The sequence below is a fragment of the Lottia gigantea genome (genome assembly GCF_000327385.1).
Source record: "Lottia gigantea unplaced genomic scaffold LOTGIsca_12, whole genome shotgun sequence".
NCBI lineage: Eukaryota > Metazoa > Mollusca > Gastropoda > Lottiidae > Lottia > Lottia gigantea.
This window is the reverse complement of record NW_008707225.1, coordinates 3,463,608-3,478,463: the sequence shown is the minus strand read 5'-3', so window position 1 is coordinate 3,478,463 and position 14,856 is coordinate 3,463,608. Positions and strand designations below refer to the sequence as shown.

At 33.1% G+C, this 14,856-nt stretch overlaps 3 protein-coding genes across 3 annotated transcripts; 2 read left to right on the top strand and 1 right to left on the bottom strand.

Moving 5' to 3' along the window:
* Positions 1-786: 786 nt before the first annotated feature.
* LOTGIDRAFT_110735 (hypothetical protein) lies at positions 787-1,746 on the bottom strand (the record flags this gene model as incomplete). Its single annotated transcript, XM_009048241.1, has 1 exon — positions 787-1,746. The coding sequence occupies one exon, from the start codon at positions 1,744-1,746 to the stop codon at positions 787-789; it is 960 nt and encodes a 319-aa protein (XP_009046489.1).
* Positions 1,747-5,445: 3,699 nt separating this feature from the next.
* LOTGIDRAFT_156975 (hypothetical protein) lies at positions 5,446-6,039 on the top strand (the record flags this gene model as incomplete). The annotated part of the gene is made up of 1 exon (XM_009048240.1): positions 5,446-6,039. One exon carries the CDS (start codon positions 5,446-5,448, stop codon positions 6,037-6,039), a length of 594 nt encoding a protein of 197 aa, XP_009046488.1.
* A 4,796-nt stretch (positions 6,040-10,835) lies between these two features.
* On the top strand, positions 10,836-13,133 carry LOTGIDRAFT_230460 (hypothetical protein). The gene is made up of 5 exons (XM_009048239.1): positions 10,836-10,938; positions 11,340-11,362; positions 11,715-11,900; positions 12,279-12,476; positions 12,782-13,133. Exons 1-5 carry the CDS (start codon positions 10,856-10,858, stop codon positions 13,003-13,005), a joined length of 714 nt encoding a protein of 237 aa, XP_009046487.1. The 5' UTR covers positions 10,836-10,855; the 3' UTR covers positions 13,006-13,133.
* The last annotated feature ends 1,723 nt before the right edge of the window (positions 13,134-14,856 follow it).

Below are 14,856 nucleotides of genomic sequence, written 5' to 3'. Positions count from 1 at the left end.
AAACTTTATCACGCTCTTTTTCAGTTATTTATAAACACACTTCATCCTTGGGTAATTACAAATTCTGCCCTTACGAATGTTTACAAGCAAAAAATTTAACGCTTTTACTAAACAAGGGCAATAACTCATACTAAATATATTTCGATGTTTTTGATTTTCAATTTTCAATCATTCTTGGATAATTATAAACATTTTAAGTTTCGACAGAATCCGTCAAGAATTGTGACATGTAGAGTGTTTACAGTGGACGGATGGACCGACGGACCGACGGGCGGATATGGGTGACGCCAATATATTCCCCCCCCCCCCCCCTTCATGTTCATTGTTTGTTCACCTGGGAATACGAAGTGATCTGTGACGAATCGTATTTTTTACCTGCAAAATCTACATAGGCCTACTTGATTCATACCATTTCCTGCGAAATGGGTCGGGGAGTTAGAATTAGAAGCCCACAAATCCTATTTCCGGGTATAACTTTAATAAGACAAAACGTTCTCGGATGAATATGATGCATAGATATTTTTCTCGACTGATTACATAAAAGTGGGGATTCTAGAATTCCTACCAGAGCTGCAGATCGAGGGTGTGCAACACATGACAAAGCTAGTCAAAGAGTTTCTACACTTCAACAAAGGTACAGTCAGGGAGAGGGGGGGGGGGGGGATATACTTTTCATATTTCGATAAATGTAGGCTGCTCTCAAAAAATCTCTCGGACATACTGAAGGACAGACGGATAGGAATCCTAATTATGATGAGTACCACACATTATTTCAATACAATTTTATCAGGATTTTTTCTTTATTTCTAAATCAATTGGTTTTGTACAAGTTCCGTTACTATACCAATCTTGAACATTAGAGTAATTATTCCTGCATTTATCAGGGTTGTGAACCATCTTACACAATTGACAAAGTGATTTTACTATAGATGAACCTAAACTCTCAGTAACAACGTAATTTTCTTTGGCTTTCAAATATTCCATATAAGCTGTGTCATTTCTATCTAAATATTTAATATATTTGCCTAAATCAGAAATTGATTTAAAATCTCTCACATCTATGTACGAATTTTTGGGGTAAAAATGTTCATGATTACCGTCACCTCTCACTATAGGAACAATCCTTTTATTTTGCCAGTCAAAAAATTTTTCAGTAACATAATCACGACACAAAGAATTTTCAAAAGCTAAATAAAACTTATAAGATTTTTCAATTTTTTGAATTAAATGTGTATCTTTAATCCTTTTCTTCTCGGGTCCACATCGCCCATAAACCTGTACTGGTATATATTTTTCTAACGATTTGACATATCGTTCACGTAAACTTGGCGTTGGACAATGACTTACTAATTGAGCTGCCAATTTTGTTTTCTCTGCCATAATTTTTGTGTAATTTGTAAACTGTTCACTAGTTTTCTTCACAATACCATAAGGTGCTGGGATATCCGAGTCAAGTCGATAAGTCATAGTCCAATTTACCTTATTTTTAAATATTTCTTTATTAAATTCTCCTGAATACGAAAAGTATGGAGACTCCCACACGGCAAATATCCAAATCTGTCCATTTTTGGGTTTTCGTGCCAACCATCTTTTGGATGAGTATCCCACTGCATACAAAATAACAGCATCACTTTCATTGACATATTTAAATGGTGTTTTATGATAAAATGTACATGCGGATACTTCACATTTATCAAACATATTTGATGTTAGTTTTCCAGCTAGCCATTGAGGAGTATTTAACATAACTATTGTTTTATTTTTCACTGGAATATCCTGTTGCATAATTTTAAAGGATTTTAAACTGACTGTACTGGAATTGCTAACAGATATTTGAGTATAATTAGTCATTTGGTAAACGTATTGGTGTAATTTGATGATGTGTGGTTTTATGATATCTGTTCCTTTAAAATAGAATAAAATAACCAAACCAACAGATAAAGTGATCATCATGAACAATTTCTTGTAATAATCCATCTGAAAATAAAAATACAACTATCAAACATTTATTTGATTTAAAAGGACGATAGGATTTTGAATTAAGTACAATCTTTGAAAATACATAAATAAAACCTAGCATTTGCTTTTGCTTTTTATAATTTGTTCCAACTCTTTTGGGTAGAATTTATCTACATAGTCTCCAAAAGCGGAGTCCATCGGTGACAAACCGTCGTCTATGTAATGGAAAGTGGAATTGAAGGAATGAGTTAGATTTTTAGAGGCCTTGAATAAATTCTGCCTCATTAGAGTAAAGAAATAAATCACCAAGCACAAAGGAGCACAAATAGTAATACCGAAATAGGAATAGGAATATCATTACTTGCTGAAATATCGCCCTGCCAAATTCGACAAATATTTTATCTATATATCAAAAAATCAACATTTGAACGACATCCTGTCCTGTATATTTATTGATAGCGTCAGAGTATCTTTTGACGAAATGAGTTATAATTAATAACAATGTGTTTTTATATTTTCTGTTTCCGGTTTTAGATGATAAAAAAGGGCCTTGTATATTATATCTTTTAATCTGGATTTTAATTTTGAATGAGGTATGGTTGTGTATAGAGTAGAGAAATCTAGTTTTAATAGAGTGAATTGATGAAGGTGGTTGATCTTGCAAATATTCGAGAAGTTCTTTAGAATTTTCCAAGATCCACAATTAATAATCGTGAATAAACAGTGTCACAATATTTTTGAAGATCATCCCTTAGGCTATAGTTGTTAAAATAGAAAATAATAGCCTAATTTTGAAAGTTTTATAATGGAACATTTGGAAGATCCCTCTATGAAACTTTGCCTGTAAGGGTTTTTCTGTAATTTGGGAATTCAGTATAATACAGGCAGTTCAAAATCCGCTTTCTTAGAAGGAATCCTGAATAAAACTAGAACTGGCCTATGGTTGGAGAGGATTTCATTCTCACTAAGTATGGAATGTTTAACAGGACGAAATCAGTCTTCTGTAATAGTAAGCCTTACATATAAATACAATGTTGTTCGGGGCTTTATTTGTTGGGACAATAACATATTCGTCGTGGAGTAGTTTGAGATTTTCAGCCATCATGGCATTGCTGAAAATGGACGTAGGTTAAGTCTCTATAGAATTAAAATTACTTGATGGTATCATAAGGTTTGATAAACATTAAACAATGAACTTCAATAACCATTTGGATATTGAACATTTATATTTGACCTTCTTAAATGACTGTTAATATAAATTATGACTAAATATGTTAGACATTTGATATTTCAACGCATTTGGCGGAAATGAAAACGGAATGAAGAGCAACAAAGTGGATCAGGTTACGACAGAAACAAATTAGTCTTAATATCGTATTTACAAAGTTTTAATTTAATTTTAAAAACTGTCGCCCAGTAACATTACCTAACAGTACATTGCAAAGCTGTAATGGGACACAATTTAACATTTCAACGATCACGAAATTATCAATTAAAAAATTTCAAATCCAACCTTGGATGTAGGCTACATTTTAAACAATATTATAGTATAATGAGAGATTATATCGTTAAAACCGAAAAGGCAATGATCAACGACCAGTGTTTCTATCAGCATGGTCTACGCATACTACACTAACAATTGAATGTAACGGAAATATTTCAAAAATTGTTCAAAATGTATGTAAGATTCTTAATTATAATGATAATATATTGTGTCAAAAGAAAAAACTAAATATATTCTTACCATATACAGGAAACTATTTCTTCAAATATGACATAAATATCTACTCCAATTAAAGGATATAGTGTAAAAAACACACTCCAAGATACATCACTAACGTTTGAATAATAAAGAATCGATTTGAATCGTATTCAGTCATGTTAGCCTTCGGCTTGAAGTAATTCGCTATCAAATCAAAAGTTAATAATCTTCGGTGCCCTGAGCGTCTACAAACCCCGTAAGGGTAGCTATGTTTTATCTTTTAAAGCGCCAAGAGGACTAAAATACAAATATTCAACTACAAATAACGCAATAATTCAATGATATGTTTAATTAAAGAACCCATTACATCTAAAATTTCGAAGATGTCCTAAATTAAATGTATTTAATTATTAAGTTATAATGAATATGTTAGTACTAACGGGTACAAAAGTTGTTCCAATATATATATAAACTTTGTATTGGGCTTTCTAGAGCAGCATATAGCATCTAAAATCGAAATTACATTCAGTGCCGAAATGGAACAATATATTCATATGATCGTGTCCGTATGGATTAGAAGGATGTAGAGTAAATCTACTGGTTACAGTTTAGGAACTATAGATGCCTATTTTACGAGTTCAAGTAAATATTTTTTAGTGTCCAATTGATGGAGCAATAACAGTTAACGATGACAGAATACCGGCCTATTGTCTGAGTAAAAGTAAAATTTTTTTATAGGGAAATTTTTTTTTGAAAATTGGAAAAATGCTTAAGATAGCATTATTTTGTCTTAGAATGTCTTTGCGTTGCTAAAAGAATTTTGCAAGTTTATTTAAGGATTGAATGAACGCCGAATTACGTGTTAAATCTTAAATGAATGGCTATTCATTCGAATTAACACGTGTAAATTCAGGCGTTCATCAAGAAATGTTTACATTCGGTAGTGTTCAGGAATCTATCACCGTACTTTTAAGGATAATAGTCAGAAAAGTGCGAAAAAAACCAACAACACAACTCTGTCTGTGAATTAACTTTAAGCCCCACCCCTAGGTAGCCTAATACACAACAACAAAAATAGTGCAAGGTTGATTGGGTCGTTTCATGCCCTCATAGGCCACCATAAATGTGTGCTTAGCCTATGCTTAACTTTTTATCATTTTCAAGACATTCTAAGACTAACAGTAGGCTACCATATTTATTATTCAAAATAAATGTGTAACCGGCAAAGGGACGTCATTATTATTTTAGCTATGATAACCCGCACAAATAGTTTATAATAGTTATTCAATTCTTCACTATATAACCAATCAAAATATATAAAGATATTCTTTTTTTAACCAACTCGCACGTACGTAATGCCATTGATATTAATTTCTTTCAGAAAATCAATGTCATTCATTCATAGAAAAAAATAAAAGCTAGGCTACACAATATTAAAGGGGCGGTATCCTATGTAAAATTTTCATTATCAAAAACGTCACAAAATTCTACTTCACACTATTGCTACGTCACTCCGGAAACCATGTGAGATAAGGCATGCGCGGTAGATGTCAGTTTTCTGCGTGCTTCGCTATAGTACAGTCTATCTTTTATCTCATAAATTTTTATCGAGATAATCCTTTGATATTTGCTATAAAATAGACTCTCTATTTTATAATAAGTCGTTTGGCCTGTGAGTTAGAAACTTTCGCTCCAGGTTATAACACAATTTCACGTCCTTTTATAAACTTTTTTACGTTTTTTAGACATACGGCCAATATTGCTGACAAAGTTCTACTCCAGCAATGGCGAGTTTACGCAAGTCACATACAACCGTGTCGACTGATGTGCTTTCTACTACAGAGGAAGACAAACTTTTAGACATAAATCCTAATGATGTTGCTATGCACATAACTGTTGAATCTGAACCAGATCCCTTACCTACATCACAAAATACTATCTTGCCAGTAATGCTTACATTACAAGATACAATGAACTTGATTTCTCAAAATATTGCCTTTACATCGAATGCTGTACAAGGCCTTCCTAATAATCAGATTCCTGTTACCAGGAAACGCAAACATGATGGGATTACCAAACCACTAGGTTTAGGCCTACATAAAAAGACTCGTAATATGAGTATGAGTTCATCTGATGAAATTGACAGCGATGGAAGTGAAATGAGTGTCAGTGACACTGAAGCTTTGATGCCTCCATCAAATTTTCTATCAAATAGTCAATCAAATGATGGTGATCTGTTAACTCAACTAGATTCAGAATTTAATGGAGACGAGCCAACAACAACTCCAATAATGGATAGGTTAGCTTCAATTGTAAACAAAAGGTTTATCAATAAATTATCAGATGACAAATTGAAAGAAAAAACAGAAAAATATTAGAGACCAAGTAACTGCGAACAACTCACAGTACCTCTGGTAAACCAAGAAATCTGGGGTAAACTTTCCAAAATGACCAAAACTCAGGACTTGAGAATGGCAAGTATTCAGAAATCCATTATAAAAGCTTCAGTTGCTTTTAGCAACTCTGTGGATGTCCTCCTAAAAAAGGATACTTCTTCAGAGGTTGTAACTCAACTTGTGGATGCTATTGCACTTTAAGGAAATGCCTCACAGGACTTGTCCTACAAAAGAAGGGATTTGATAAAGCCTTCCCTTAATGAAGAATTTAGTTCTTTATGTTCAAAGAGTGTTCCTATTACAGGTACTCAATTGTTTGGCGAGGATCTTCCAAAATCTTTGTCTGCAATTAAAGAAACCAATAAACTTGGTAAGAAGGTCCAAAGTCGTAAGCCTGAACCACAGAGGTCATCTTACAGCAATAAATCCTATGACAGATACAGTAATAGTCATTTTTTAGACAAACCGAAATACAACAATTATCATCAAAAAGAAAAATACAAAAACCAGAAGTCACCATACCAGTACAAGAAAAAACAAACGAAAGAAAAGTAATGGAAACCAAGTCACCCTTAAAACTAGATGTTTTTAAGGTGAGTGATTTTGATAAATATTGTTTTAATCCTTTGGCTGAATTACATGCTGAAGATCATGATTTTCTTTCGCCAATTTTTCTTAGAGGAAAGCCAAACGGTACATATAAAATGATATTAAACTTGAAAAAATTGAATCTATGTATCGAATATAATCATTTTAAAATGGATACTAAATACAATGTCATAAAATTGATAGAGAAAGATTGTTACATGAGTTCTATTGACTTGAAAGATGCCTATTACAGTGTCAAAATAGATCCCTCGTGTGAAAAATACCTAAAATTTTTCTGGAAAAATAAATATTACTGCTTTACATGTTTTCCAAATGAGCTATGCTTTTGTCCCAGAAAATTTACAAAGTTACTAAAACCTCCTTTGTCCTTCTTAAGATCTGCCGGACATGTGTCATCTGCCTATATAGATGATATATTTCTTATGGGTGAAAGTTATGACAAATGTTGTGCTAATGTAGTAGCAACTGTTGACATTTTTAGGAAAATAGGATTTGTGATACATCCAGTTAAACCCACCTTGAAACCATCCAAATCTATAATTTTTTTATGTTTCTTATTAGATTTCTTTACAGTGACTATACGTCTAACTGATGTAAAAAAGACAAAACTAGGACAAACTTGTTTAGAATTACCTTAATTATAACAATCTTGGGAAGCTGACTATTAGATTTTTAGCGAAAGTTATTGGTTTGATAGTATCAAGTTTTCCTGGTGTTATGTATGGCCCACTTTTCTATAGATCACTTGATAAAGATAAAAGTTCCAGTCTCCTGGTATCTAAGGGCAATTTTGACTCTCAGATGCAATTACACATCAGTGCAATACAGGATACTCAGTGGTGGGTGGACAATGTTATGAACACATACAATTTGCTTCAAAGAGAACCCCCAACAATTACTATGACAACAGATGCCTCACTATCTGGCTGGGGAGCCACACTAGAGGATAAATCTATTAGGGGTGAATGGAGTAAATTAGAAAGAACATTTCACATAAACTATTTAGAAACCTTAGCTGTTTTCTTATCTCTTAAAAGTTTTAAGAAGTACCTTGTTTCCTCCCGTATTAAAGTTTTATTTGACAATATTACTGCTGTAGCAACATTACAGCATATGGGCTCAAGTCACTCACAATTATGCAATGATATTTCAAAGGAAATTTGGTTATGGTGCAAAGAGAATGATATCTGGTTAACAATAGCTCATATTCCTGGTATATCAAACATAGAAGCTGACAAACAGTCCAGGAAGTGTCGGACAAACACTGAGTGATGCTTAAACAATCACTACAAAGGGCATTAGCAATCCTTGATGTGTTTCCAGATATTGACCTATTTGCATCTAGACTAAATTTTCAGTTCTCTTCTTACATATCTTATGAATGTGACCCTTCTTGTTGTGCTGTTAATGCATTTTCTGTATCATGGTCAACATACAAATTCTATGCTTTTCCTCCTTTCAGCATAGTTCAAATAGTTGTACAAAAAATAATTCAAGAGAAAGCCACAGGAATATTAGTTGTACCAAATTGGAAGACACAATCATGGTACCCGAAGTTAACAAAATTGCTGATACAACCACCAGTTTTTTTACAGTCGTCAAAACATCTACTAAGCTCTTCAACCAGTCTGCATCATCCGCTTCACAAAACTCTTTGTCTGCTGATTTGCCATGTCTCAGGAAACAAACAACTAACAGCATCCTTTCAACATCAGCTTCAAGCATCATCTTACAATCTTGGAGAAATAAAACTCAAGTTCAATACTCAACACATATAACTAAATGGAACAATTTTTGTCATAATTCAGGAATTAATCCGTTAATACCTAGTGTTGAAGATGGTGTAAATTTTCTTGCAACTTTAGTTGATGCAAAACTATCTTATAGTACTGTCAATAGTGCTCGAAGTGCTCACTCAGCTATTCTACCACACATATCCAATGTTCCTTTTGGACAACGCCCCCTTGTGAAAAGATTTCTAAGAGGTGCGTTTAACGTAAACCCTCCTAAACCAAGATACCATGAAGTATGGGATGTGAACCTTGTGAGTAATTTCTCACCATTTACAATGTTAACTTTAAAAGAATTAACATTGAAACTGATCACTTTATTGGCCTTATTTACTGCCCAAAGGACACAAACACTTCAATTCTTAGATATAAATGACATGAAAGTCAGTGACTCGAAATACATATTTTGTGTACCAAGACTAATCAAACAATCTCGCCATGGGTTTCATTTAAAACCATTGGAGTTTGCTAAGAATTCTACAAATTCTAGCTTGTGTATGTATTCATTAATAACTGAATATATAAATAGAACTAAAAACTTAAGAGGTGACCATACTCAATTTTTAATTAGTTTTACCAAACCACATAAGCCAGTTTCAACAGACACTATTTCGCGGTGGATTAGATCCATATTAAAACAAGCTGGTGTTAATACAGATATATATAGTACTCACAGCACCAGGTCTGCTGTTACTTCAAAACTTGCTCAAAATAATGTTCCACTTGATGTTATACTCCAATCTGCTGGTTGGAGTAATGTTTTCACATTTAACAGATTTTTTTTCAAACCTGTTAGTGAACTAAGTGCCAAAGATACCATTTTACAAAGTTTTTTGTGTTAATCTTTATATTCATTTTTCCGAACTTTAAAGATTTTTTCTTATTTGATTATCTTTATTATTTAACTGAATAATGGGTTCATTCAGATATTTTTATATTTAGGAAGAATATTAACTTGTGTTTGTTACAATTTATTGTATTGTTATTCCTTGTTGAAGTTTACATTGTTGAAGATTTACAATAATAAATATATATTGACATATATACTCTGATTGCTATACTTGACCAACTACTGTGATATGCTTTGAAATCTCACATGGTTTCCGGAGTGACGTAGAATTTAAAAAATAAACGAGCTTACCTTCGGGAAGTGATGTTTAACTATAATTCTACGAACTATTGCAGGAACGGAGGAATTCATGTGCCCACCCAAAACGGGTACCCTCCCAAAATAATCCATTCCTGCAAATAGTTATACCCAATTGTTGATTATTTAAAGACTGACATCTACTGCGCATGCCTTATCTCAGATGAATTCCTCCGTTCCTGCAATAGTTCGTAGAATTATAATTAAACATCACTTCCCGAAGGAAAGCTCGTTTAATTTTTAAATTATACCTGAAAATATTTCGTAAGTATGCTATTTATATCTGTATATCTACTAGACTGAATTTGTTTTAAAAGGGTTAATTAAAAACGGAAAGTACTAATTGTTAATTAAGTAGTTTGATCTAGTTTTGGTATTTGGTTTTATAATGGCTCGATATTATATGTTGAAACCTTCATAATATGCAGGAGACATATTTCTCTACAATTAGGCATTTATTTTACTCAAATCAGTTCAGTAGTTTTCTAACAGCTTCCAAAAAGCATAAGGAACTAAAAAGGTTAGATTTCGACCTCCAAAAAAAGATGACCTTTTAACGTATATAATTTGAACACGTGGTTTAAATGAAACAGTTTTAAAGAGAAAGTGTGCAAAATTTTCAATATCAAAATCGTCGTTTATAATTATATTTTTAAAATGTGCTATTTACATTTACTTGATCAAACTAAAGCTTTGTTTCAAAAGGGATTATTTAACACAGAGTGTATAACTTGTTAAGTAAGTAGCTTGAACTAATTTTGGATGTTTGGCCTTCAAAGGACAAAGTTAAAATCGTGGAATATATATTTCTCTACAATAGACGTTTATTTTGCTTAAATCCACTTTAGTACTTTTCTATTAACAATCGAATAGCATAATGAACATAAAAACCTTTTATTAGTTGAAATTTTCAGATTTCTGCGGATTTTGATGTATAGTTTTCATAAATTTGAGCCGTAAAATACTTACCTATGAAAAAACAGAATGCCCCTGTAATCAAAGTAAGTATAATATTTATCTTAAACAGATTGTATAGATATCCGTCCGTGCGGACATTTGTGATAACCACGAAACAAATACCCGGATTGGCCATATAGCTATGTGATAATTATCTTAAGTACAGCTTATAAGAAAAGTAAATAAGTATCCAACCATAAACTTGATTAGATTAATCATCGCTGATTATTGGATATAAATCCTTTATAAGTTCCGCATCTCATTACTGGTCTCAGTGTGGATTTGAAGTAGCAATATGGGTTTAATAACAAAAGATTATCTGTTGAAGAGTGTCATTTTGATGATTTCTGTAACTAACATTGCTGGACAATTTACTCAGTAAGACTAGACATATTTTTACTGTGTTTTCTCCACGTAGTTTAGTAACCAACTATCTTATTTGTGAAATGAAAATCTGCATTGCAACTTGTCTATTATATATAACTTAACATTATGAAAACAATGTGGGTTTTCGGATGATTTTTAATGAGTACCATTTCTTTATATAGCAAACGACCTTTACCCTTTACTTAAACATCATCTTACAATTTTACTTGCAGTTCCATAGACTTTGGTTAAATTATGACTCGTGTCATAGCTCAAGTTAATGCCTAGCCACTTCAGATTGTTTTAAAGTGGTATTTTGTATAATTATGTCTATCCGAATAAGGATCTTACAATCAATTAATTTGGGATATTAGTTTGTATCTTGAATAATAATTTGTATGTTCTATTTTCAGAATCAATTCCACAGAATGCTTGGGTGAGTTCTAATAATCATGCTTCTAACATTTTTGTATTGAAATTACTGTTATAATTAGTGCTAAGTTTACGACTGTATGAAACTTTTTTTTCACCGAAATATTCACAATTACATGTAATTCTATTTTCCCAAGACCCTTGTTTCACAGGCTGTATTTACCACCGGCTGTGAAATAGCTCAATCGGCAGCAAGTTGGACTTACGTTTGCTGATCGATTTGATGTAGTGGTTCCTCCAATATTAAGGTAAGAAAAATTCCGAGAGTCATCCCGTTGTCGGATTTCAACCTATTTTAACATAATATTATGTTGCATTGATGATTTTTCTTTAAAAAAATGTTATGTTCATTTAAGGTGGTTGGGAAGAATGGTCAACGTTTGGTCCCTATGAAGGTTGTATTCCAACCTGTAGCGGTGTGGGATCAAGGATCCGTGAAAGAAATTGTCCGGATAGCGTCCTAGGTGCGCCGGATTGTTTATATAGAGAATCAGAAAGAGAAAGCGTGGATTGTTCAGACACACCAGGATGCCAGCCCAGTGGTATGTATATAAAAGTGTTTGGAAACACTGATAATATTGCAATATTTATTTCCTAAGGATATAATAATGTACGTAATGGCGACGTTGGTGGTTTATAATTCAACTACGATATCTTTAATTTGGTCGAATTAACGTATTGAAAATGTATTGGTTTGTTAGAACAAAGTTTGCTATTTTAATGCTCATTGCAAGCTTATTAAATATGTATTTTAGCTCAACATATATAACATTTGATCAGCGTATAAAACAAATATAAGTTAAAACAATACACTGTATTGAATAAATAGATCAATTCATTTTTTCACCTCGTCTGGGCTCGAGAAATAATATTCAACTCGTTTGGTAAAAAATAAACTTAATTGCCTAATGTTCTTTCAGTGAGTGGGGGATTTAGTGCCTGGTCATCCTGGAGTAATATAGGAGAATGTTCAGCTTATTGTGGTACTGGAACTGAGCAGGTACAAAGAACGAGGGCATGTGACAACCCGCCATCTTCTGGAGGTGGTGCAGATTGTCAAGGCGAGAGAATTCAGACTTCAGATAGATCCTGTAGCAATTATAATTTCCAATGCAATTGTAAGTAAAAATTTGAATAACACATTAGACCAATTATGTTTTGGTTTATATTAGAATCTTATTGAACTCCACTAAGCTAAGTGGAGAAATGCTTTTTGGTTACCTATTTTATGTAAAGTCACAAGAATAATATATCATTGACACTGTGATGAACAATACATTTTTGACGCAACGTAATAATGTAACTCCTTATGTTATTCCCATTTATTCTGTCTCTATTAACCCGACTACGAGCAGGTGCGAAAAAGTATAACGTGAATTTCTTTTTCATTTCAATGTAATATATTGATGCTTTATTTTTGTAGTTATTTGTTCGAGATTCAGCAATAGAATCTTATCCTACCCTAGACGCCCTGGACAGTATTTACAATGTACGTATGGAAATGTTCTTTGGAGAGATTGCCAGCCTGCCAGCGTCTACAGATCAGACCTTCAGTCTATCAACTCGCAATTTTCCTGGTTTAATTTTAATTATAATATGTGGATTCAAAGAAATAACTTGGGGACATTACTTTCAGTTTGTTCCTAAAGTTTATAGTATCATTATAATTTATCATATATTTATATTTATTTGAAGATATGATCATTAAAATTATATCCTAATACAAAGTTTCTTTTTTATGGACATTTTATTATTAGTAATAAATATGTTTGTTTAAATTGGGGTGTTATTGAATTTGTGTACCGCGGTTGGTTCGTTTTACCACATTGCCCAACTTGCCGCATCATGCCCAACTGTACAAAAAAGACTTGTAAAACGAAACTAAAAGTTTCTGATAAAATCCGGAATGGTCATCTGTTGTCCCGCATCGATTTATAATTTGGACCTGTTAGGGAAATCGAAACTATAGTTTTATGGTAAAATCTGAAATGAAATGAATACAAACGATCAGAACCGTAATACAAAATACATAAATCCATAAAACGAAACAAGACAAGTTCAATAAATACAATTGATCATAACTCGCAAGAGTTATGTCCCTCTACTGCGTGCCTGTAACGTCACCCACGTGCTAGAAAAAATGGCAACTGTGAAACAAATGGTCATTCCGAATTTTATCAGAAGCCTTAAGTTTCGTTTTACAAGTCATGTTTGTGCAGTTGGGCACGATGCGTCAAATTGGGCAATGCTGCAAAACGAACCCACCGTTTTGATGGAGCAGATAACAGAACAAGTGTGCTAGTGATGCAAGCAACAAACTGATTGACCTGATTGCTCAATTAGAAATCCAAAATGTCGACAATTTGTTCAAGATGGCTGCCAGATTAGTCGCCCGAAGTTTGCTTTAAAGTATCTGTAGTTGCATGAAGTTGACGAAGAAGTGACTGAAAAACCCCGATCACTTTCATAAATGGACAGGACGTGTCAGCACGGGAAAGCCTAGACAAGGATAACAGGATTTAATCATCTGGATCGCGTTTACTTAAATGATCACAAGTACAGGATGGTTACAGGATGGAGCCTTACATAGCTTCAATATAACAGAGTCCTGTGTTCCAACTTCATCTCAGTAAGCCAGCAAAACCAACGCCGTACACCTGATTGCGACTGGAAACTTACAAGGGATCATACGTGAGAGTTGGGCCAGTGTTGAAGACTAGCGCTAGTCGTTTATACACCATCGTCATGCAAACGTATGGTTATCCTAAACAAATATGCAAAGTGAGAAAAATATGTGCCAGTGTGCTTTGCAAACAGGAAAACAACAATTCGAAGACATATTAATTCACACATCATTCAAACCTGGTAACTACAAATACTTTTTAGCAAAATGTGAACTTTAGGTGCTTTATTTGAAAGCAAAATGACCAAAATCTCGGATTCTCAATTAGCCAATCGGCCTAAATTGATAAGTACTGTGTAGTTTGTTGGAGTATTAATATTTGCACGATTCCACTAAAATGTTATTTGCCTCACCAGTTTGAAGGAAAGACTGTAAACAATCAACATCAGTCTTGGGAAAACGTCTCATTTACTCACCTAATTTTTAGCAACTTTTTAAACCATTAGAACGGATATTAACCACTATTCACCTATAAACACTCTGTAAAACATTTGTTCGCAACCACTACAATTTAATAACACTATTTCCACTCTTAGAACAAAGAAAATATATCAAAAGGAAGATATATCACCAAAAGAAAAAAATTCTCGTAAAACAACACGGAAACAAACGTGTACCTATTCAGGTTAAGATATTTATTATTTGCATCCTGATCCTAACCATTAGCATTTTGTGTTAGTTAACAGTTTGTACATGTAGTCTGTTTGAAACGGTGAAAATTTGGCTCTAAAATTTGAGGTACTGATAGTGAATACCTAACATAATTTTTAAAACTTGCCAAATCGAATTGAATAACACATTGAACAACGAATTGT

Bases quoted from the DNA above. Each gene is read 5' to 3' on its own strand.
- LOTGIDRAFT_230460 (XM_009048239.1), top strand. From the start codon at position 10,856: ATGGGTTTAATAACAAAAGATTATCTGTTGAAGAGTGTCATTTTGATG. The intron at 11,363-11,714 runs GTGAGTTCTAAT...TGTTCATTTAAG, and splicing joins CAATTCCACAGAATGCTTGG to GTGGTTGGGAAGAATGGTCA. The intron at 12,477-12,781 runs GTAAGTAAAAAT...TTATTTTTGTAG, and splicing joins TTATAATTTCCAATGCAATT to TTATTTGTTCGAGATTCAGC.